The sequence below is a fragment of the Chinchilla lanigera genome, unplaced genomic scaffold (assembly GCF_000276665.1).
Source record: "Chinchilla lanigera isolate Chin_1 unplaced genomic scaffold, ChiLan1.0 scaffold00084, whole genome shotgun sequence".
Lineage (NCBI taxonomy): Eukaryota > Metazoa > Chordata > Mammalia > Rodentia > Chinchillidae > Chinchilla > Chinchilla lanigera.
The window spans coordinates 616,510-640,576 of record NW_004955485.1 but is presented as its reverse complement, the minus strand read 5'-3'; the positions used below and the strand labels follow the sequence as shown (position 1 = coordinate 640,576).

Sequence of the window (24,067 nt, the reverse complement as noted above, 5' to 3'; positions counted from 1 at the left end):
TTCAACTTTGGACTTTTAAGTAAGTACTCAGTATTAAACATCTTCAGGAATCAAGTTTTGTCCCAGGAAAGATTAAGAGAATTGAATTATGAGGTCAAGGGACGTGGCTGCAACAAATGCACAACGCCAGGCCCCCTCCCAAAGCTCTGAGCTCATACTCTCACTGGCATTGTGTCTACACCACTTAACTTCTCCAACACTGATTGCAGTTATTATTTTTAATACCGGTTATTTTGCTAGGCCAATATTGGTTTCTAACTATTTTAATTTACATTCCAGTTCCTGAGGAAATCAAACACTCTGTCAGATCATTTTTCTGGTGCAGCTTTGGTTTTCTTTAGTGTATGAGCACACTTGTATGTGGGACTTATTCATGTATGTGAGAGGAGGGGGACACAGAGCAGCAAACGCAGCCCCTCGTTTCCCCCATTGAAAGCCAGCCACGCATCTAGACCTCTTGTCTCCCTGCAGTGCCGCCAAGCTCCTGGACAAGACCCCGTTCCCCGTCTGCAACCCGAACCCTCTGCTCCCTTCACCTGCCAGTCTCCAGTTGGCCCAGCTGCAGGCCCAGCTCACCCTCCACCGGCTGAAGTTGGCACAGACAGCAGTCACCAACAACACTGCAGCCGCCACCGTCCTGAACCAAGTCCTCTCCAAAGTGGCCATGTCCCAGCCTCTCTTCAACCAGCTGAGACACCCGTCTGTGCTCAGTGGCCCCCATGGCCACGCCGCGGTGCCCCAGCACGCTGCGACCATTGCCGGTGCCCGGTTCCCCTCGAATGCAATGGCCTTTTCACCCCCCAGCCAAGCGAGAGGCCCAGGGCCCTCTGCGAGCCTCCCCAGCCAGCCTGCCAGCGCCATAGTGATGCATCCTTTCGGTGGGGTGATGGCCCAGAGCCAAGCCCAGCCTGCAGTCATCTTGGGTATTGGCAAGGCTGGGCCTGCTCCGGCTACCACGGGATTCTACGAGTATGGCAAAGCCAACACAGGCCAGGCATATGGCTCCGAAACAGACGGTCAGCCTGGCTTCCTGCCAGCCTCGGCCTCCGCCTCAGGCAGCGTGACCTATGAAGGGCACTACAGCCATGCAGGGCAAGATGGTCGGGCTACCTTTTCCAAAGACTTCTACGGGCCCAGTGCGCAGGGGTCAAATGTGGCAGGAGGGTTTCCAGCTGAGCAGGTAGGGGGCATGAAAAACGAGATAGGGCCGCTGCTGCAGGGTGCAAACAGCCAGTGGGAGAGCCCTCCTGGATTCTCTGGCCAAAGCAAGGCCGATCTTACAGCAGGCCCCAACCTGTGGCCTCCACCCCCCAACCAGCCCTATGAACTGTATGACCCTGAGGAGCCCACCGCAGACAGGACGCCCCCTTCCTTCGGGGCTCGGCTCAACAACAGCAAGCAGGGTTTCAGCGGTGCCCGGCGGCCGGCCAAGGAGGAGCAGGCGATGCTGTCCATGCGGCCCCTGCAGGCTCACGAGCTCAATGATTTCCACGGCGTGGCGCCCCTCCACTTGCCGCATGTTTGCAGCATGTGCGACAAGAAAGTATTTGACTTGAAGGTGAGTCATCCGAGACAGATCTGGAGCCTTACCAAAATCTTGGTGCTCATGGTGGGGAAACCCGACATTCGGTGGTTGGGAACAGAACATTGCCCTCGGCCCCCTTGTTAAAATCATAGATATTAGAACTCAGAGGGATTTTGGAAATTGGTTGTGGCCAGTTCCTTCCTTTAAGGCACGTAGGAGATTCCTTTCCCCATTTACAGATGGGAAAGATGAGGCTGAGGGGCGGAGGGTGGAATAATCCCACTTGTTCTGCAGAGAGGGGGCTCAGGAACTGGGCTCCTGCGTCCTTGGGAAGGCCTTTCCCTCCGGGGGAGCTGCTACTCCTTGAGTACATGTGTTGCACTGAATTTGAAAGGAAGAAAAGAGTGGAATTTGGGATCAGAAGCAAGAGAGCAATTTCTGGGTGAGACCTAGACAAATTGTTATAGAGGCCCTCAGCTGCTACATCTGTACTGTGGAGAGGCTCACAATACTTTCCCAGGGGTAGTAAAATACTTCAGACAGCTGCAAACAAAAGTCCATTACAGTATAATTCCCCGCAAAATATGTACTCTTGATACAGTACAATATTCCAAAGCAATAATTGTCTAGCTGGTATACTAACTGCTTTCTGTGTGCCAGTAGTAACTCTAGGTAGTAACTGCAGTACTGCTACTGTCCTCATCTTGCAGATGAGAAAACAGAGGCTCAGAGTAGAGAAATTACTTGCCTTGGGCCTCTTACCTAGGCAATGCAGAATGGAGATTCAAATACAGAATTCAGATGTAAGGTGCAGCTCGAGGATAGAGCTTGCCTGGCATTCACAAGGCCCTGGATTTGATTCCTAACACTGAAAAAAAAAAAAAAGCAGAGGCCAAAAAACAAAAATGTGGATCTGAGCCTTCATGTCTTTAGTACTGGGCCGTCTTGTTTCCCATCTCTTATCCAGCTCCAGAGCATGGTAAAGTCCCTTCTTAGAGGGAGACCCACTACAGCTTGACATTTACCTCTGCCCAGGCTGCATCCTCCAGGTGCATCCCTGAAACCTCATGGGGCCCACCCTCTTGCCTCCATTCCAGGGAGCAGACTGGCTGATTCTGGAAGGTAGTCCGGGATTTTGTCTTTCATAAGCCTTTTCTGAGTCTTTATAATTCCCACGAATCTGCCTGTCGGGATCTCCCAACTGGATTCAGAAATGTGTAAGGTCTCTGTGCAGGACAGAAGAGGTAGGCGGTGGGTCCAAGGGTCCACTGAGAGGAGGAGAGGGACTTTCAAGTCTGGGCTGCTATCCAAAATGGCCACCGGAAGCGAGGACGAGGCGGGGTGGAGCAAGGGCTGGACTGGAGGCAGGAACGGGAGGAAGGAGAGCGCCAGGTGACTGGTCCAGCCTCGGGACTCTGTGCTCCCTGTCTCTCTGCCTCCCTGTGGATTCAGTTCTGCTTTGGTCATTTTTTCCTTCCTTCTGCCCTAGGACTGGGAGCTGCACGTGAAAGGGAAGCTGCACGCTCAGAAATGCCTGGTCTTCTCTGAACAGTAAGTGCTGTCAAGAGAGCAGCTCCATGCGAGTGCTCTAAGCACTCACTGAGCATCTGAGGTTGGTTGTGCTCTGTGCTGGGTGCAGGGGAACCACAGAGAACAGGCGAAGTCCCTGTCCCAGGCACTTACGCATAACACAGGGAGAAGGATTACATGTTAAATGAGCAAGTAATAATATTCCCGGTGGTAACTGTGAAGCAGAAGCAATGCTGGGGCAGAGGTGGGAAAGGAGAGAGAGAAAGAAAGAGAAAGAGCATGCACTCATGCATGCTGACCCTGAGTAGCAAGGCGCAAGTCCAGAGCCCTTCGTTGTTGGAAGACTTCCGGGTTTGCTGTGTGAGTGGAACTGCTGGAGGACCGAGCAGAGGAGTAATAAGCTCAGGTTGTGCCGGCCAGGATCCCAGCTTTGGTGCTGCATAGAGCTGCTCGGAGGCATGGGCAGAACCCACAGACCAGTAAGGAAGTAGAGAAGAGACTGTCTGGCCCCAGGGTACCGAACAGATAATTGGGGCTCAATGTTTTGAGATGTGTGCATTCAAAATGTGTGCCTCCCCTTATTATTCATAGTAGTCCAAAGGAAAAAGCAACCAACACAGCCACAGACAGGTGAATGGATGAACATGCCATGGAATATTACACAGCTTTGAAAAGGAAGGAAATTCTGACACATACTACAAAATGATTGAACCTCAGGGACATTCCCTTAAGTGAAATAAGCCCATCACAAAAGGATGAGTGCTGTACATTTACCACTTAGAGGAGGTAAAGAGGACAAACCAGAGAAACAGAAAGTGCTTGTCAGGCTGTGAGAGGCTGACTGGAGGGTCAGTGTTTAAGAGGAACAGAGTTTCAGTTTTGCAGGCTGCACAGTTGTGAAGAGGGAAGCCGCTGACAGCTACACAACAGTGTGGATGTGCATAACGCCACTGAGCCATACACTTAGACATGGGTAAGACGGTAAATTTCACGTTATGTATGTTTCACCACAACTTAATGAACAATTTTACAAAGTCCTCTTTGACTCCTTCTGTTTTTCACTGTACTGAAATTCACATAAGACTCAGCATTTTCAACCTTTTAGAGTTCACAGTTCAGTGGAATTTAGCACATTCCTGAAGTTGTGCAAATGCGACCACTGCCTAGTCCAGAGCTCCTTCCTGGTCCCCGAGGGAAGCCTCGTACCCGTCAAGTGGTCCCTCCCCTTCCCACCGTCCTCGGGCCCCGGAAGCCACCGTCTGCTTCCTGCCTCTCTGAGTCTGCCTCCTCTGAACATTTCATGTGAATGGAATCCTGTATTATATGGGCTTCTCTGACTGGCTTTCAAAACTTAGCATAGAATTTTGAAGGCTCACTCCCATGGTGGCACGTACAAACCTCATGTTCTACAATGTGTGTATATTCTACTCATCCATTCCTTGTCTGATGGGCATTTGGTTTGCTTCTACCTTGGGCCATTGTGAATAACCGTGCTCTGAACAGTCATATGCAAGTTTTTTGCTTGAGTATCTGCTTTCATCTATGTGGGGTCTATGCCTGGGACTGAATTTCTGAGTCACGTGGTAATTTTTCATTTAACTTACTGAGGAACCGGTCCCCCTTCTCACCCCTCTCCAGTGCTGGCATCCGGTGTGTACTTGCTTCGGCAGAGGGAACCCTGTGTACTTCCCCCAACAACACAGCTGTTTATAACCCTGGTGGGAATGAAGGTAAGGTCAGGGGCTTGCTGCAGAAATCAGCTGCCCACAGGCTGCTTTTGTCCTGTCTTTAAGAACCAGGGTGTCTCTAATCCGCCCTTCCTATGCATGTACAAAGCAAACAGATCCAAATATCAGCCCGAGTTGGCCGGCGCGTCTGTGTTCAGGATACCTTAGCCATGCAGCTTTCCCAGAGGTGCAATCTCACCAATCACCGCTGAATTTGTTAGAAGAAATTCTTCTTTCCCGTGTACGTCCTAATCATGATCTTTCGTCATTGGGTTCTCACCTGGCTGTGTCATTTGTGATTCAGATTATGCCTCAACTCTTGGGATGTCATTTGCAGCCATTCCAGCAAGGTCCTTCGCTCCGTCGAATCCTGCATTTCCCTCGGCCGCATCAGGGACAAATGTGAGTACAGAAGCATGTTCTCCACCGTCCTTATCATCCCCGCAGCACCTGTGTCGACCTGCTCTGTCTCGGCTGGGGTGAAGCGTGCAGATGTGGCTTTGTGGCAGTCAGACAAGTGGCCCCCGACAGAGGTCAAGAGTTGCTTTATCCAGTCCAGATGGCACTGAAACACGTGGCTGAAAAGCTGGCGTAATCACTTAAAATCAAAGGCACTCACTGACTTCCTAGCATTCAACGTTGGTTTAGGAGAAAAAAGTTGGAGCTCTTACTTCTTACATTGAATCTTCGATGTTTTATGGAAGTAGACCACTTCCTATGAGAGGGTAATTCTGCAGCTTGGCCCAGAAAGCAAAAGTGTGTTTGACCGTGAGGCGCGTGGACTGGTGCTGTTTGCTGGCCCCTTGGGGAAATGGTTGGCTGGCACTCATACTTTCTGTTCTCTGGTTTCAGTTCTGTTCTTCTTTACAAATAACATGTACGTTAGTCCCCCAAAGCCCCAAAGCTTCACGTTTCCTTTTCCCACTGGTTGTGACAACTCCTTTTCTCTCTTTAGTTTCAAATGTTTACCTGCTTTGCAGCCTCATGGGCACAAGGAAGGCCGGGGGGAGACAGTCAGGCAAAGGCCTCTGAAGGAGACGCTCGCTCGTGGCTGAGCGCTGCTAGAGGGCGCCTGGGGCGTGTTTCGGCCTGGACCTGTGTGTTTCTGGTTTGCGCTGATTGCAGCTGCAGCTTATTTCTCTCTCTTCAGCATGCAGCGTGCGTTGCTGTGCAAGGAGGCCTTCTTGCGCTGCCCCTCCTGGGTTCCGGGCTGTGGAAATCTGGGAGAAGCAAACCATGAAGTGTAGCTTCTGGGCCCAGCCCTGGGGGAGGGAAGGAGTGGAGAGGGCTGGGCCCAGGAGTCCATTTCTTGCCTGTTTATTTGGCATGCTGGGCTGGAGAAGTGAGAGAGAGAGAGAAGCTGCAGAGGCCCAGGTTTTGAGGAGGAAAATGGAGCCGTGCCCTAGCTAGTGGAAGCTTTGGTCATGCCTCAGAGGGGCATGGCTGGTTTTAGTGAGGCCTGCTCTTTGTCTTTGAGGACAGACCCCTGGTTACATGACCTTAGCACTGTGGGCCACAGAGACACCTCTGGGCCCACGCTCTTCTCTGGGACACTCACCCCAGGCCCTGAGGGGAGAGGACAGTGGCCAATATGGCGGAGACTGTCTGTGACAGGGAGTCTGGGGTCCAGAGCATGTGCCTTGACTCTGTCCTGGAGTCTGGGCGCAGGACAGCAGGATCAACTGAGAACGCAGGATGGCGTAGGGAGAGACGTGGTCCGGACAGCTCTGGGCCCTGTGCTAGGCCCCATCCTCACCCTCCACTGCAGACCGTAGAGCCAGAGGCCCTTTCCTGGGAACTTGGAGTCAGGAGACCTAGGCTCAAGTCCTATCCGAGAGTCCCCTAGCTGTGTAGCCGCAGGCAGGTCACTCTGCTTCTCTGAGGCTTTGTTCTTTACATGGGGACAGTAACTCCCCAGCTAGTGACTTGAAGAGGTAAAAACAAGTGACTTTTCACCTGATTTGTGTCATCACTTCTTGACCCTGCCTCAAGCCTTAGAAAATCGGATACGGGCTTTGGTGGTTCTGATTCAGACAGGAGCGAGCACTAAACGTTGGGCTTGAGGCGCAGTGTGGAGCACAGACCAGCCTTGCCCTCGTGCAGATCAGGTGCTGATTTGTGGACTGTCCAAATGTAAGAAGTGATGGCAGCTGCTCCTGAGCAACGAGTCTTGCTGAGGCCTTTTAGCTATGCAGGGTGGTGGGGACACCATCAGGCCAAGACGGACTCTGTCTGCTCGCTGAGAGGTTTACCCTCAGTATCAGGGTTCCCTTGCACCAGTCTGTCTAGCGGTACCTGGAGTTGTATCTGCTCCTCTTAGATGTTTGAAGATCCCCCTGAAAGCACTTTGAATTATGTACATGCCAGGCAAGCACAAGCAATTTGATGGTCCATGTTAATGATGATCTGTGATAATTGGCCTTAATACTCAAAAGCTCTGAGTACAACTTCATCCTTCTTGCCTGGAGGTGGGAAGTTTATATAAAACAGTGTATAAAATGTTTTGCTCTCTGCGCAGAGATCTAGCAGAACAGCCCAGATACGATAGGGTGATAATGGCAGCAGCAACTAACATTTCCATGATGCCTAACATGTTCTGAGCATTTTGCATCATATTGGTGCCTTTAATCCTCCAGGCAACCTCATGACGTGGACACTACTATTACCCTTCCTGTACCCAGGAAACAGGCATAGAGAAACTCAGAGCCTTGTCCAAGGTCACAGGGCCGGAGAATGGTGTGGGTTTGCCCCATGCAGCCCGGCTCTGGAAGCTTCACTTTCATCACTGAGCCATGCTGCCCCTCCGAGGACCTCAGGGTCCTCTTCGCTTTCATGCTTCCCCTTATAAAACCCTCTCGCTCCCCCAGAAGATCTGAGGCTACCTGGGGGTGGCAGGGACTCCCCTGAATCTGGCCAACCATGGTGCAAGCCGAAGAGTCCATCTATATTCTTCTGCATGGTGTCACCATCTGCCAAGACAAACTCAGATGTCTGGTGGCACTGTCCACAGCCTCCCTGGGAGGGGAGAAGCATCATTTGACTGGATTTATCAGTATCCCTTCTGTGACATGTCGTTGGTTCTGTGAGCCTTCTCCACGTCCGGGGGACAAGGACAAAGCCTGGCCCAGCCAGTTCCTGCATTGCAAGTGACTTGTTGTTCATTCACATCCATTTGTCCAGTTCTGGTGCCCTGTTGGCCATTTCTGGCTAATGGAATTGGAGACAGGTATGGTATATTGCTGTCTTGAAAAACCTGACATGTAAAAATATCAACAGGTAAAGACAGGCTGAGAAATGAAAAACTGATTGCTTCACTGCCGCAAAACTCTTTACAAGGCTTCTTTAAGGAGCAGGAGAGTCACTCAGAGATTATGGATCTTTTTTTCTGCCTACAATAACTGACCTCCAAAGATAAGCAGATGCATCAAAGGGTGATGACCCTACTAACAAAGGACACTTGCTAGGTTCCCACAAGGACCACCGAGCTTCTCTTAAATAGTACGCGTCTCTCTTGTTTACAAACTTTATGCTTATTGTGAAACTTTGAACAGAAAAGAAATCGTTGATGAAGACAGTGAAACCCCCTCAGAGATCCCATGAGGGCCTGGACGGCTTTTCCTCCACAAGTTATGCCAGGGCCTTTTCTGCCTGATTCCATTCAAGTCCATCCTTTCAGAAACATTTCGTTGAGTAAAGCCAGTCGCACTGTGAGATCACTGTTGTTTGTGGAGCAAAGAACGGTTGCTGCTTCTGAGGGCCCCTGTTCGTAAGCAGAAGAACAAAGCGACACAGGGCTCAGGGGCTGAGACTGCAAAACATATCCCAACTCCCACAAAATCTGCACAAAAACCATCTGCCCCTTCCATGGGGCTCTTCTGGCAGCAGCTGGGCTGAATTGCAGCTTGCCTCCTCCCTGCCGGAGTCCCAGCCTTTCCTCTCTGTGTTTGCGTCTGACAGAGATGGGACCTCATGGTGTGACAGCTGTGTGCCGTGTTTGCTGGTGGCAGGTAATTTGTTTCTGTCCCCAGCCCCTCCCACCTCACCCCAGAGTCCCCAGAGATGAGTATCCCCTTTCCTCAAGCTGCTGCCATTTGACTGAGCTGAGGATCCCTCTCCTTGGCCACCTAAGTTGTCATAAACAAAGTAGTCAAGTTTCTGGAAGGGCCATGGGGCCTTCTCAGGCTGAAAATAGTCTTCTTGCGGCTGCCCAAGATGCGCTTTGCCCATGATTGTTACCATAAAATGGTCTGGTAGCTTCTGCTGCCACTCCCTGGAGTTTCTTCTGTGCTGATGCCGTGGGTGAAACTCTCCGGAGCAGGGAGATACCCATCGCTATTACGATTTCTTTCTCACCGGCACCCTACCCTCTGGGGACTTGTGTAAATAAGGAAACTGAGGCTCAGGGAAACATAAATGTTTGGGAAGGTCAGAACTTTGAGCTCAGATGCTGGCTATTCCTAGAACATCTGTCTGTCTAGCCTGGTCTTCTGAGGCCATGGCCCAGGGTACTCTGGTCTCCTGACTGCACCTGTAGTACTTGGTGTGGTCTGCGCTACCTGTCCCCGTCCCACCCCAGCTCTCCAGCTCTGTCATTGCTTTGGTCCTGTCAGCAGGGGTCACCTTGTGCGTTTTCAAAGAGAGGGAGACAGGAAAACTGGGTTTTACTTTCTGTTTTTTCTTTTCTTTATATAAAGCTTTATTATTTTTTCTTGTAAAAGTAATACAAACATGATGTAAAAAAAGTCTAACATTAAAAGAGATATAAAAATAGAACAACTGGGATGGGGAAAGGAGAAAAGAAGGAAGGGAAAAGAAAAAATATAGGTATACATACGAGATAGCTAAGATAATTATACTACTAAGTCCTACTAGTTCATTGAAAGGAATGGTTTGTGCTTATATTGTTTGATCAATTTTGCATGCCGATATCTTGTAATCTGAGCAAGTACTTTGAAAATAACAATATGCAAAATAATAACCAATATGCAAAATAATATGCAAAATATTATGCAAACAATATGCAAAATAATAACAAAGAAATTTCTTGTTATCTTGTTTTAAAATTCCATATTTTTTGTTTTTTCTCTTTAAAATAAAAAAAGATATATAAAAGTAGAAAAACCTATCCTATAAAAAAAACTACGGTAAACATCTTTTGCTGTATCTCCAGCTAGTGTATGTGTAAATGCTTAATGAGTAAAAGTACATTTTTATAAAATTCAGATGCCATGTATTATGAACTTGTTATTTTTTACTTAGCATGACTTTTCAGTACATGTTTTAATTGATCTCTAGACGCTTCCCCACATCAGAACGTAAAGCTCTATTTTATTTTGTAACATCATTTATTATGTGTTTACCATAACTAATGAAGTCGGATTGATCCATTTTTCACTGAGACCTGAGTTTTAATTGCAGATCTGCAGCCATTTAATTTACTATGGGATGAAGTGGTTCCTTCTCTTCTCCCAGGCTTCAGTGTCCTTATATACCGTGATAGGTGTGGACCAGAGGACCTCAAGCTTTAATATTTTAGGACAAAACTTTATAGGAACAAGCCACCCAAGATCCACAAGCAAGTCTGACACCAGTAAAAGTGGAATTACTTTAGACCAAAGCTCTCCAAAATATTTGAAAATGAAGATAGAAACATCTATGTCTACCCTCCAAGTTAAATCAAGATCCGTAGCTATGGACTCCACACCCATTTGCTACCTGCATATTATGTTCAGAATCATCATGATAAGGAGTAAACATCTGCCATGTGTTTGTCCATAGAAGCGTTTAGCCCACAGCCAGAGCCCCACAGACTGATGGAGTCCCACAAGTTCAAAGAGGTCAGGCTGCAGCACAGAAATCGTTTAATGGAGATCAGATCTATGCTCTGTAGCTGTAGGAAGCAAGTTGAGAGATGTCTCTTTCCCTGCAGGCCTACTACCCTGAACCACATCCTTATTGTGACTCTGAGTCATTTGAACTGGGTTTCTTCTTTGAACTCAAGTGCAAAGCCTGTTCATACTTGCAGCAAAGGGCACTGAAAGGCCTCAGAATCTTCACATATAAGTCTGTTTGCTCCTTTAATGTTTCCACACAGCTATAAAAGATGTGTGGGTAAGTTGAGAGGTCTGGGACCCAGCCATGTGAATTGGGAGAAGCAACACCTGGTTTGAAACCAGGAGCCCTAATACGTGAAACATACAGCCTGGGGCCTCTGTTCCCATGTGGGGGCATTCAAGGTGAGTGCTGGCCTGCAGACAGGATTCAGCCTCCTCAGTTAGGAAAGGATGATGGCCCCTTCAGGCTGATAATTATGGCTTTGGCTACAACCCTGACACCTTAGCCCTTTTTGAGATCTGACCTTGGAGTAGAAAGTTTCAAGTGCGCCTGTCCTGTTGGTGCCTCCTGAGAGCCCAGCAGGCAGAGAGGGCGGGTGAAGATGAACTGAGCCTATTGGGCTGAACACCATTCAAGGTGATGAGATCTTACCATTCTCTTTAAGTCCATCTACTCTTCTACACCGGGAGAGTATTTACCAGAGTGTATTTCAAACTTACGTAAAAGTTACCCCAAAAAGTAATAAGGAATTCCCATATAACTTTTGCCCAGATTTGTACTACTTTCTATTTTGTACCATTTACTTTATCAATCTTTCACTGTGACTGCTCTCTACTGATCTAGTCAGCCAAGTGCTTTTTTTTTTCCGGTCCTGAATCATCAGTTTAGGGTAGTCTGAAGGTATTGTACCTTTTCAGCTCTATTTCAACATGAATTCCCTAAGAACAAAGACTTTCTCTTACATAAGCCCAGCAATTTTAATCCCCAATCCAGGATCATCATGGCACATCCTTTAATTATTGTAGGGAAGGAGGCGAACATTTATTTAGAAAGGCCTGTTAGATGCCAGGCGGTGCACCAGGGCACTTACGTTGTGCATTTCAATTTCTCAACAGGCCAGTGGAATCAATTTTTATTCTCCCAGTTTCACAGACCCAGACTTGGAAAAATTCAGTACTTGCCCACAGGTAGTTACAGGGAATCAGAGACGCAGACTTCAATCTGTCTGATTTGCCCGCCATCCTGACCTTGGTGCCTGGAGTCTACAAAGCACAAACCTGGTATGAGTCTGTCCTAAGAGAAGCCCTGGCCACGTGTCTCTGTAGTCCGTCCTTGTGCATTTATCATCTCTGCTCTTTTCTGGCTCCATGGCAGCAGTCATCAGAGGGCAGCGGAGCTGGTAAACAGTCCTCACAGCTTGGAGCTTATCTTCAGCTCTGTAAAGATGAGATCACCACCAACACAGACCTGTCTGTCTGAAAAGTGAGCATGCGTATGAACAGACGCACAGCTAGGTAGCTGACCACATAGATATGGAGGCAAATGGTATGCTCGCTGGACAGGGGTGGGGAAGACAAGGGTTTCCTGTTTACGCTGAGCATGGCTTGGGAAAGTTATCATTATCTTGTTTCTTTGGTTTAGCTTGGCAGAGCTTCTACGAGGACTGGAATTTAGAACTTAGAGCCACATAAGCATACATCTAGAAAGGGCTTTAGACACACAGGCATTTCCCTTATTCCAGACGTAGGGAAATGAGGACCCAGCAAGGGGAACTAGTTGAGCCAGCTGTGGTGGCCACACCTCTAATCCCAGCACTCAGGAGCTGGGGAAGGAGGAGTCCCACAAGTTCAAGCCCAGACTAGGCTTCATAGTTAGAAACTGTCTCAAAAAAACAAAGAAAAAACAGAACAAGGAAAGAAGGGAGGAATGGATAGATGGATGGATGGATGGATGGATGGATGGACAGATCGAAAAAGGAAAACAAAAGAAAGGGAAAGCAAATGGAAAAATCTATGCAATTAAATTAGTGGCTAGACTGGGATTTGAACCCAGGTCCTCCGTTTTCCATTCTTTTCACTACACCAATGAGCCCCTCGCTCTTGTTATTTGTTCCAGGCATCCATTATATGCATTTCATGTTTGGAAGAGATTTCATCTGCCAAAGTACTTATATTAATGAGTAATTAACTAGATACCTAATTTTACTAATCAAAAATATACACACCAATCAGGTTTTCTGATCAGCCTAATACCTAAGTAGTGTTAAAAAGAAAACTTTTAGATGAGTTAAATTGAACAGGGTTTAACTGAGCAAAGAATGAGTCCTGAGTTGTGCAGACCCCTGAAGCAGGACAGGTTCTGAGAGCTGAACTCCATTTCGAAGGCAGGGAGCATTCATCACCTGGGAGGGCAGCTCAGAGCCAGTGGGATTGTTCATAGCTTGACATTTGCCTTTTGTGAACCTGGTCTGATCGGTTGGCTGCCAGTGATTGAAGTTCAGCTGCTGTGATTGGCTGAGACTCAGCTATTTATTACAAAAGCTTACTTCTAAGTTAGGCTTTCGCTTAGGTTATAGTATGTTCCATAAGGATGCAAGGGATGGGGGCATACTCAGGCCAAGTTTAGTTTAATTTGACACCGGATTACCATACCTAAAGAGTGAAGAAAATCAAGTATGATATCATCTTAGCTTTTTGAAAGTCAAAAATAGTTTGCCTCCCCCACTCCTTGTAGTCCCCCCTTATCTTTAGTTTAGCTTTCTGCAGTTTCAATTACCCAAGGTTAACCAAGGTCTTAAAATGTTAAATGGGAAATTCCAGAAATAAACAATTCATAGGTTTAAAATGACTTTTGTTATAGAGTGTTGTTATAATTGGTCTGTATTATGATTAGTAATTGTTAATCTCTTACTGTACCAAATTTATAAATTAAACTTCACCATAGGTATGTATGAGTAGGAAAAAAATTAGAATATGTAGGGTTTGGTTCTATCCATGGCTTCAGGTATCTGCTGAGGGTCTTGGAACTTCCTACAAGTAAGGGAGCTGATTGTATTATTAACTTCAAAGACTCTTTAGTGCTTCTTAGAGAACTCATGCTGGGAATTACTATACAGCATATGCTGCTTTCTCAAATCACTCAGAGCTGTCAGTGCCCCCAGGGAACCAATGTAACTTTAGATGTAGCACCCAGGGCCCTCTGCCCGTCTCTCCCTCTCTCCTTCCCTCCCCTTGTCCTCATTTAGTTCTCCTTATGGCATAGGGCAAATAGTAGCAGTGTTTATATTGTTTAAGACTTGACTGATAATAACCTACTATTCTACACCTTTTATAAATCAAACGTGGTTTTGAACCTAAACTGAATTTAACAACAATGATACAAAGAAATTTAGATCAAATTTTCCTAAATAAAATGTTGGCGGAAGGGTTTAACATATTAAAAAAAAACCTCACTAACTGGATAGGGTTTCCCAGGTGCCCTGCAGCCAGACGCAACACAAAACAAACTGTTAATACAGTGATTCTCGAGATTTGTGGTTCTCAAGATTTTCATTTCATGCCTCATTTAAAAAATAATGAACTGAAGCCTGCTACTCATGGTCCCTTGGAGATACTTGGCCTTTAACCCAAGGGAATCAATATCTTGACACACCTAAGACCCATTTGCAGTTCACCAGTTGAGAAGGTCCATATTTATCTAATTAACTGGAAAAAATTTTTTAAAATCATGATTATCTTAATAAGTAGCAGGGGAATCAATAAAAGTGAATTTTTGTTTCTTACTAGAATCTTGATGGGGTGGTGTTCAGGGAATGTATCAAATGTGATCAAAATATACAGTGAGTGTTTAAATTTAAAAATTTATTACAGTAAAATACAGATTTCCATTAATCCCCCTCAAAATATTTCACTCACTTTAAACACACCTATCCCATCGTTCTTGGCACTTTCTGAAGCAGTTCTGGAAGTCCTTTTTTGTGTTTCTATGACGTATGATAAAAAAGTATAAGGAATGCTGCTGCTGAATGCTATCCAAGAGAAAGGCAGGCTCATAAAAACACTCGTGTGTCCTCACCTACCTTCACTGGGTCTGGTACCATGATATTTCTAGCTCTTCCCCAAAGTCAAAAGGACCATGAAAGGTAAACATTTTGAATCAGTTTACAACATCAAGGCAACCACAATACTGCAACTAAAGACAGTCGTGAAAGAGGACTTCCAGAACTGCTTCAGAAAGTGGCAAGAATGATGGGATAAGTGTGTTTAAAGTGAGGGAAAGAATTTTGAGAGGGATTAATGGCAATGTGTCTGTTAGGGTGTGTCTAGATGTCCCCCCAAAGCCTCATGCAATCATGGGGTGGGCTTCTAGAATTTATGATTGATTCATTGTCCAATGCTTGGATTATGGGTGTGAGTGCTACACCCACCCTGGGGCGGGTAGTTTGTATGCAGTGTAAGGGAGAGAAAGAGGCTTACCCACTGCCGCTGTCCCCTTTATGCTCTGGTTGCTTTTGCTGGTTTCTACCGCCATGAACTGTTGCCCTCTACCATGTGCCTCTCTGCCTTGGAGCCAGCTGAGTATGGACTGAAACCTCCACAAAGTGTGAGCTAAATAAACCTTTCCTTCCTTAATTTTGTGCATCAGGTATTTTGTCTCGGCAATGAGAGAAAAGCAAGACAGTGTCTTTTGCTGTACTAAGCTTTTAAAAAGATTAAACATTCACCAGGTTTTTCAATTATACTTTTTATCTTTAAAACTTGTGTGAAAACCTTGATTGAGATGCATTCCTTTTAGTGCCTTTGGTACCAATGTCTGCAGCCAGCATATGTCTGGCTGTGTAGTAGTGGCTGGAGACTGTGAAGGTGCTTATTCGCAGAAGGCATGTTCCTGTTTATTCTGCTATGCTCAGATAAAGATCTCTTGAGTCATCCTTTCGGGCTGGAGGAGACAATGAGAGAGGCACTGGCCCTTGTGCCTGGTCACCAGGCAACACTGCCCTCTGCGTCTGCTCTGTTGCCCAGGCACATGTTACCCTGACCAACCACAGCATCACATGGGGCAGAAACGTGCCTGCTCATAGACCAGGCAATGTGCCCAGCCTTAGCCCTCCTGTTGATAAGTTCAGAGAACAGCCACTGTGCCCTGCCTGAAAGCCCAGCTGGCTCTGTGTCTCCCATTGTCCCCGAAAAAGGGCTTAATCTTTGCAGCCCAGCCTCAGCATCAGAGTCTCTCAGCTGGTGGGAAGACTCCGTGTAGGTTTTGTGGTGGTGAAGGGATTCTCTGGCTGCTGCATGAGCCACATGGGAATCTTTGTTTCTCTTTGGGAATGTGCTTTACATCTGGACACTGTCAGTGGAGCTCTCAAAGATGTCTCCAATTCAGGGCCAACCCATAGAGGAATTCTTCTTTTTTTTGGTGCTGGGAATTGAACTCAGGACCTTGTACTTCCCAGGCAGGCACTTGTGCCGCTGAGCTAGATCCCCAGCCCCAGCATAAAGGAATTCTTATTGACTGTAATTGTCCTCAGTCCAAGTGAGACAAATGAGAGCTTTTCATGGTAGAATTACCTAAGTACCAGCTCTTGTTAGGGACGAGACCTCAGACTTTCCCCTTCTATTACTCTAGCAGAGTCAGACCCACATCAAGTGTAATTAGACACTGAAGTTCACTTTATCATATATAATGGTGGCTCTACACATGTAGGCTGTGCTATTAGAATGTACTTCAGGTTTGGAAAATTGCCTCCTTCTCTTTCACTGTGGGTCGGCTTATGCTTACTAATTCTTGAACCTCCAAGAGAGGCCAGGCTAATTAAGGTTTGACCAGACCTAACACACACTTCCTCCCTCCTAGAGCTTTGACTGGGCTCAGGTCTTGGCTTCCAAGCTGTTTTGTAAGGTGACTTTGGGATGGAGGTGGTGGCGGGGTCCAGAGTTTGACCCAAATAGTGTCTCATTTATTTGTTGAGTATATTGGGCTGGTGAGCAGGTCTTTGTTTGAAGAAAAGATTCCAAGGCTAAATAAGGTTTTGAAAAACCACTGCCTAAACCACAAGTTGTGGCTTTGAATGTCTGTGCATGTTTATTAGTTCTCACAAACCTCCCTGTGCTTTTTTTTTTTCCTTTACTGGAATTTTTTAAAGTCGTGCATCAAATGCTAAAAAGAAAATACAAAATGAGGTCAACATGTCTCCTATCACTCCCTTCCTGCTCTGCTCCTCTGAAGATTGCCAGAGTTGACAGGTGGATAAGCACGTTCCACACCTTGCTCTGTCAGGGCTGTAGCCTTTAAATGTTCTTCATTGCAAAAAAGTTTCAAACTTACAATAATAAGCACTACCTGGAAAACAAGTTCTAGCATAATTTTAGAAAAGTCTCTAAAATAATACAGGCGTAGTGGTGCATGCTTGTAATCCCAGCACTCCAGAGACTGAGGCAGGAGGATCAGTGCAAGTTTGTGGACAGCCTGAGTTACATAGTGAGTTCAAGGCCAGCCTGAATTACATAGCAAGACGTTGTCTCAAACAAAAAACAAATTGAGCTAGAACTTGTTTTCCAGGTAGGTCTTATTGCCAGGGAAACACAGTACTTGCTTTCTTGCATCTCGTATAGTTTTGTTTTACAAAAATGGTATCATAGTATGCATTCTCCTTGGCAGCCTGTTTTTTAAAATCCAACAACCTATCTTAAAAATCATTCCATATCAGTATATTTGCCTTCTCTTTTTAATGGAATGTAGTCTTTTTCCATTATATGCTCAAACCTTCATTTATTGAATGTTCCCTGTTGTGTGATATATAGGCTGTTTCCACAGTTTTTTTTTTTTACCATCCCACAAAGTGCTACAGTAAATATCCTTGTTCATAAGTCTATGTATTGGTGTTTTTATTTCTGTAAGACAAATTTTCAGTTGCCTATGATGGTAAGATCATCGGCAATATAGACTTAAAATTTTATTTAATACTGAGAAAACATATTCTCAAAAGGCTATAGACAAGCCGCGTGCACACACACACACACACACACACACACACACACACACGGATGTGCCCATTTGCTCACATGCTCTCCAGCCCTGGGTGCTGTTGCTCATTTGAAACATGAATCTTTTCTGTAAAGAGATGGTGCACACCTGACATCTTATGTGGGTCTGTGAGGGATGCCTTTTCCGCACTGATTTTGTGCATGACCACCTTGCAGTCGTGATTGGGGGGAAGGAAGCTGTTGGGAAGCCTGGGGTAGAGGTGAAGCCGGAAGTGTCTATTACAGACTTGGATGCTTTTGATCCCACCAGTTTGCACAGCGGAAAGGCGCGGGCCGCGTGGTGCACATCTGCAACCTCCCCGAAGGAAGCTGCACTGAGAATGACGTCATTAACCTGGGGCTGCCCTTTGGGAAGGTCACGAATTATATCCTCATGAAGTCCACTAATCAGGTAGGCCGGGGCACCTTCACTTGCTGGGTGCAGGAGAAACCACACCTTAGTGAAAGAGAAATCTTATATATGTACATTTTTTTTAGAAGCAGTTCTTAACGTAAAGAGATGGTGCCCAGCTGGTTCCTTTGGCCCTGCACACAGGTTCCTGTTGAGGCTGTTGTGTTTCCCCTGTTTGCCTCTGCCCCTCTTGTGACAGTACCAGCCTCTGTGAACTGCCTGGAGGAGAGGGGAAGTGCTTTGGGAAGAGGTGCTTATTGATGCAGACAAGCTAATTGGCCCCACAATAGAATCTGTGGGCTCGAGTCACTGCTGTGTGGCTGCGCCCCTGAGCTAGTGCCGTAGTCTTGTCTTCTAAGCTAGCTGCAGCTGATGGCCTGATTTGGAGCCAGCCGAGAACTGGCTGGAAACTGAGATTTTAGTAGGTCTTTGGTGTCCATGCAGGAGGCCTTGGGTCTCAGAGGGGGAGATCAAGAGGGAATGGATGGGGGCCTAGTCAGTCTAAGAAACTAAGAATTCCTAACCTGTGGGAATTGGCTGAGCCCCAAATAGGTTTGTCGTCATTTCTAAAGTCTAAGGGGAAATATCTACAGAAAATGACCAGAAGTCAGACTATTTTGGGTTTTTTATTTTAATAAATATTTTTGTTTGATGGATCCAGACAACAGGCGGAGATGTTCTTCTCCTAGCTAAAACTAGGAGACGCAAAGCCGCGGGACGCCATTAGTCCCTCAGTCCAAGGACAGACTACTTACTGGTCTCTGTGCTCCTGCCTCTCGGGAATTCTGTTTCGGCTAGTTGTACTAAATTCAGCTTGCAACATTAATGCAGCGAGACTGCTTAGATTAGTGTCAGCCACATTCGAGAAGTGAGAGCTACAGATGCTAAATGTTCATCTTAAGAAGAGGTTCATCTCAAGAAGAGGTGACCAGGCACGGAGGCACACACCTGCCATCCCAGCACTCTGGGAGGTGGAGGCAGGAGGCTCTTGAGTTGGAGTTCAGTCTGGGCAACTTGGCAACTTAGCAAGACCTGTCTCAAAATTGAAAAAGTATTTTTAAAGGGGCTGGAGATGTACCTCAATGTGAAGGCTCTGGTTCAAACCCAAGTACCACACACACGCGCACACACACACACACACACACACACACACACAAGCACTTACAAAGCTCATGGCAGAATTTGAAATAAAACCCTGAAGAATCTTTAGTCGCACACACTTCTGCCACAGGTGGTGGAAAAAAGCCGTGCATCTGAAATTGACCAGTAAATCGCAGTGAAAGAGGACGAGTCAGCTCCATTTGCCCATTCAGTTCGGGAAAACAGGGGAACTGGGGCTCACAGTAAGGGCTCCCATGTCACAGATCACTTTTCCTTCTCCACATAGCGGGACCAGAATCCATGCACATCAGCATAGCACAAAGCCAACAAATCTGAGGAACAGCAGCTGTGACGAACGTACCACGGCTGCTACTCGGGTAAACTGACAGATCCACAAAGCAAACTGTAGACATAGACTAAATAAAAAGGCCCTTTTCTCTGTAAGTTCTTTTTTTTTTTTTTTAAATCAGTGCAGTTACAAGAGGAAAAGTTCTGTGGAAGCATTGTCACGGCCTTTCCTTTGACTCACAATGGCCCAGCTTTCCTTCAAGCCTAGGGGCTCCTGAGCCTCTCTGTTTGGGAATACATTACTTTCTTTGTAAGGCAAGGGAGAGTAGAGTTTGCATAAGTATGGCTTATGCTTCTGTCTCCTGCTGTCACCACTACCAAATAGCAGGCCAAGGCTACATGTGGGGCAGCCCCCACTGGGAACTGTGAGATAACGCCCCTTCCACACCAGAGGGGCTTCCATGGCATGACACACGCAGCCCAGGACGAACATTCGTAATTAAGAATACTTTTGGTAACCATGGAGATCAGAGAGGCGCCATCTTATAATGAGCTCTTTGGGTGAAGTTAATAAAAAGGCCCCTTTGAACAGATGAGATCAAAGAGGGCTCTTTCTTGTACTGATTTTTTTATTGAGGTATAAAGCAGATACTCTTAAGTGCATAAAGTATAGTCATCTTAAGTCTACAGCTCCATTACTTTTTTCACATATATAAACCCATATAATTAACACCAAGGTGAAGATATAGGACACTTCCAGAACATCAGAAGGTTTCCTCGTGTCCTTTTCCAATGACTTCCCCACCTCCAGCCTGGAAGAAAGCTCAGCTAATTTCCATCAGCATCAATTCATTTTCCAATTCTTGAACTTCATTGGCATGAAATCATACCTTGAACAGAATTTTGTTTAAGACCACAAAATCAAGTCCAACGTACATCGTTTCTGTCTTTCCAAGGCCTTTTTAGAGATGGCTTACACAGAAGCTGCCCAGGCCATGGTCCAGTACTATCAAGAAAAGGCTGCTGTGATCAATGGTGAGAAGTTGCTTATTCGGATGTCCAAGCGATACAAGGAATTGCAGCTGAAGGTAAAACATTCTCTCACTCGTTCAGTCATTCATCAAGCATCAGCTGACTTTTCCCTACTTGTCAAGTGCTGAACTAAGTACTGCCAGGAAGGAGAGGCTGGGAAAAGATTCAGAAATTACTCTCTGCCTTTGAGGCTATTGCTTGGAAAGGCAAATCATTACACTGTGGCACGAAAGGTGTTTGTTAAGGTAAGTGCAGAATGCAAAGGGATGCTTGAGTCTACCTGGGAGCCAAGGGGGATCTCACAGGGAAAGATGTCTGCAGAGGTCTGAGGGAGGAAGGACGTACAGGAAGGTGGTTGCTTTTTGGTGGTGGTGGGGGTTGCGGGCATAAACCCCGCCTACAAGCTGTTCTGTGCCGGTACAAGCCTTTGGTAACTTTTTCTTCCTCTGTCACTGTCCTTTATCTTTTGTCCTTTCCTTCTTTCTCTGGATGGATGTCATAAACCCTACAGAACTTTTAAGCAGCATGTGACTGACTTGGAGACTATCAGAACTCAGGGATGAATTCAGATCGTTTCAGACCAGACTTTGTTTTTATTTTGGCTTATTCTGCATTTGGTCTTTTCTTCTTTCTTTCTTTCTTTCTTTCTTTCTTTCTTTCTTTCTTTCTTTCTTTCTTTCTTTCTTTCTTTTTTCTTTCTTTCTTTCTCTTTTCTTTCTTTCTTTCTTCTTTCTTTCTTTCTTTCTTTTCTTTCTTCTTTCTTTCTTTCTTTCTTTCTTTCTTTCTTTCTTCCTTTCTTCCTTCCTTTTCTGTTTCATTGAGAAATATAATAAATATAGAAGCATGACCAATAATATATTGTACAATTTAAAAAGTAATATTGAGCGAGAGGTTATACATCCCATAAAAGCCACCACCAAAGTCAGGAAATAGAATATGGACAGTAACCAAAAGCCCATAGGAGTCCTTCCTCATGTTCATACCTTCCCTCTCTCCTCTGAGGATATCCATTTCTATGCTTTTCCTTATAGTTCTACAACCCACTCATGCCTCCCTAGTAGCATAGTTTAGTTTTGTCTGTTACTGCACTTTAATTAATGGAGTCACACTGTCCACTTTCTTTCCAGTCTTGCTTCTTTTATTCAACATTATGTCATCCATGGTGTTGGGTGTATCTCTTTTAATTATTAGAATGTTGTATGGGTACAGTGTGTTTATCCAGCCTCCTGTTGATGAACACTTGGGTCGTTTCCAGTTTTAGGCTATTAGGAACAGCGCTAATACCCTGCTCCAACATGCTGACTTAGCACACATGCACATGAGCGTCTCGTTAGTGGAGAGGTCAGAACTGCTGGTTTGTAAGGCGTGCTTACCCTCAACTCTCCTAGAGGGTAGCAATCACAATCTCCTTCTGAGATCAGTTTCCTCAGATTTAAATTCATTTTAGTAATGTATGAGGGTTTTCAATGCTTTGCATTCTTACAATCTTTGTCTTGCCCAATTTTTAAATTTTTGCCCGGTTGGGGAGACTGTAATGGTGTATCTTGGTTTTATTATTTTACTTTCTTGGTGACTAATTGTGATTGACCAATTTCCCATGCTTATTGGCCATTCCATCTGGATCTTTTTGGAAGGAAGGTTCTTTCACGTCATCTGCCTATGCTTTTCTTTTGAGTTTTATTGTCTCATTGATTTACAGGAATTCTCTTAACCGGAACACTAGTTCATTTGGATTTATTGTAATTAATGCCACATTTGTGTGCAAATTCACCCACTTACTTTGTGCTTTATACGGTCCTGTTTGAAAAGAATTTTCTTGGTTCATTTAAACCCTTTCCATGTGTACATAGTCCATTTTGTTCAAGACTCACAGCCCTTAACCTGCCTTTAATCTCCAAGGTTGAAGTCAGAAGACGGAGGCTCAGTGGCTAGAACTCGAATTCTGACAAGTCTACATATGTAGATTGCTCAGGAATACGTCAGCTAGTTGCCCAAGTCTGATTCTGCTTTGCTTGCATTATCGCCTCTGAAGTTCTTTTCTGCTTTAGGCAGAACCCAGAATTTTTTTTCTAATGAAAGTGTCAGACAAGTAAAAAGTCCTGCCCTGTTCTGTACCCAGCCAGTTGCTCTTCTCCCAGACTCTCCCCTGAGGGCTGGAATTGAATATCTTTACTCAGTTTCCAGTGGATTTAGTCTCCACATGAGGTGTTGTCATAAGTTTCTAATTAGGATTAACAGCAGTAATCAGTTTGTCAAAGTACAAGGCAAGATAATACCCTGCTGAAGGAGATCGTTTGGGTGGTGCAAACACTACGGGTTAAAGAAGTCAGATGGGGGCTGGGGATTTAGCTCAGCGGCACAGCGCCTGCCTGGCAAGCGCAAGGTCGTGAGTTCGGTTCCCGGTACCGGAGAAAAAACCAAAAACAAAACAAAACAAAACAAAACAAAACAAAAAAAAGAAGTCAGATGGCCAAGGTTCGCATTCAGCAGAGGTTCACGGAGTGCCCACTGTGGGTGGGTGCTGTGGCCTTAGATGGAGCGAGCTTGGGAGGAGTTCTGTCTGGTGGGAGGAAAGACTTGTAAACAAAGAACCATCAACAGCCACCTGACCTGTGCTGAATCTGAAGCTGGTGGTGCCAACCTAGGCTCCACCCCTTCCTGCTTTGTTGCGCTCAGACCAGTTGCTTAACCTCTGTGAACCTCTGTATCCAGATCAGTTAAGGGCTTTTGTTTCAGGCAATTTTTTTTTCATTTATCTTTTGGGACTCACAATCACCCTACCCTGTGAGGAGTGCAGGGTGGATAATAACCATAATTATAAGAGTGCAACAATAATAGGCACTTTTAACTGAGTCCTGCTACTGTGGGGCAAACTGTGTACTAAGCACTTTACATATATTATCTACCTTAGTTCTGACATCAGTCCTGTCAGACAGGTATTATTATCTTAATTTTATGGATAAAGAAACTGTGAGGCTAATAGAAGTAGAGTAACTTGTTCAAGGCCATTTCTACTAGAAGAGTTATGATTAAAGCTTAGGACTCCTTTGGTTTTGCATTATATCTACATTATTGTATTGTGCTGTTAAAGTCTCCATTCTCCACATGAAAAGGAGAGCAATTGGGTGATTTGCTTACAGTCTCGGAGCCAGGAAGCTGCACAGAGAGTATTCTAACAGAAAATGCAAATTACATAGAGTCCTTGTTAAAATGCATTTCCATTTAGCAAGACTGAGACAGGGCTGTGATTTTACATTTCTAACAAGTTCCCATGTGATGCTGATGTCCGTAGCCCTTGAGCATGCTTTAAGCAGCAGGGTGTAGGACACATTGTTTTCTGATTTGTAGCAGGAGTTTTCTGCCCCCAGTGTTACACTGCCTTACAGTCATTGTGAAGGTCACATGGGATAACCTATGTGAAAGTACTTTAAAGCATATTTCTACTAGATAATAAAGGATGCTTTATGGCCCCTATGTTGACATAAATCAGCTAGACCGCTCTCTGCAAGTAACAGAAACTTGTCTCAAGACTGTTGACTTAGGTAGAACAAAGAATTCATCGGCTCAAGTAAATGAAAAGTCCAGGAATAGTTCT

General features: G+C 45.6%; 1 protein-coding gene across 4 annotated transcripts in view; it reads left to right on the top strand.

Annotated features, from left to right (window-relative positions):
- Rbm20 (RNA binding motif protein 20) overlaps nt 1-24,067 on the top strand; it is a 179,511-nt gene that overhangs the window by 129,028 nt on the left and 26,416 nt on the right. For 3 of the 4 annotated variants that reach the window (XM_005403752.2, XM_005403751.2, XM_005403753.2), the window contains exons 2-7: nt 472-1,558; nt 3,015-3,076; nt 4,694-4,785; nt 5,087-5,184; nt 17,911-18,051; nt 20,397-20,528. In XM_005403752.2, coding sequence (XP_005403809.1) covers nt 472-1,558; nt 3,015-3,076; nt 4,694-4,785; nt 5,087-5,184; nt 17,911-18,051; nt 20,397-20,528 — 1,612 coding nt within the window. The remainder of the gene's footprint in view (nt 1-471; nt 1,559-3,014; nt 3,077-4,693; nt 4,786-5,086; nt 5,185-17,910; nt 18,052-20,396; nt 20,529-24,067) is intronic. The other variant, XM_013504116.1, reaches the window with a different exon arrangement.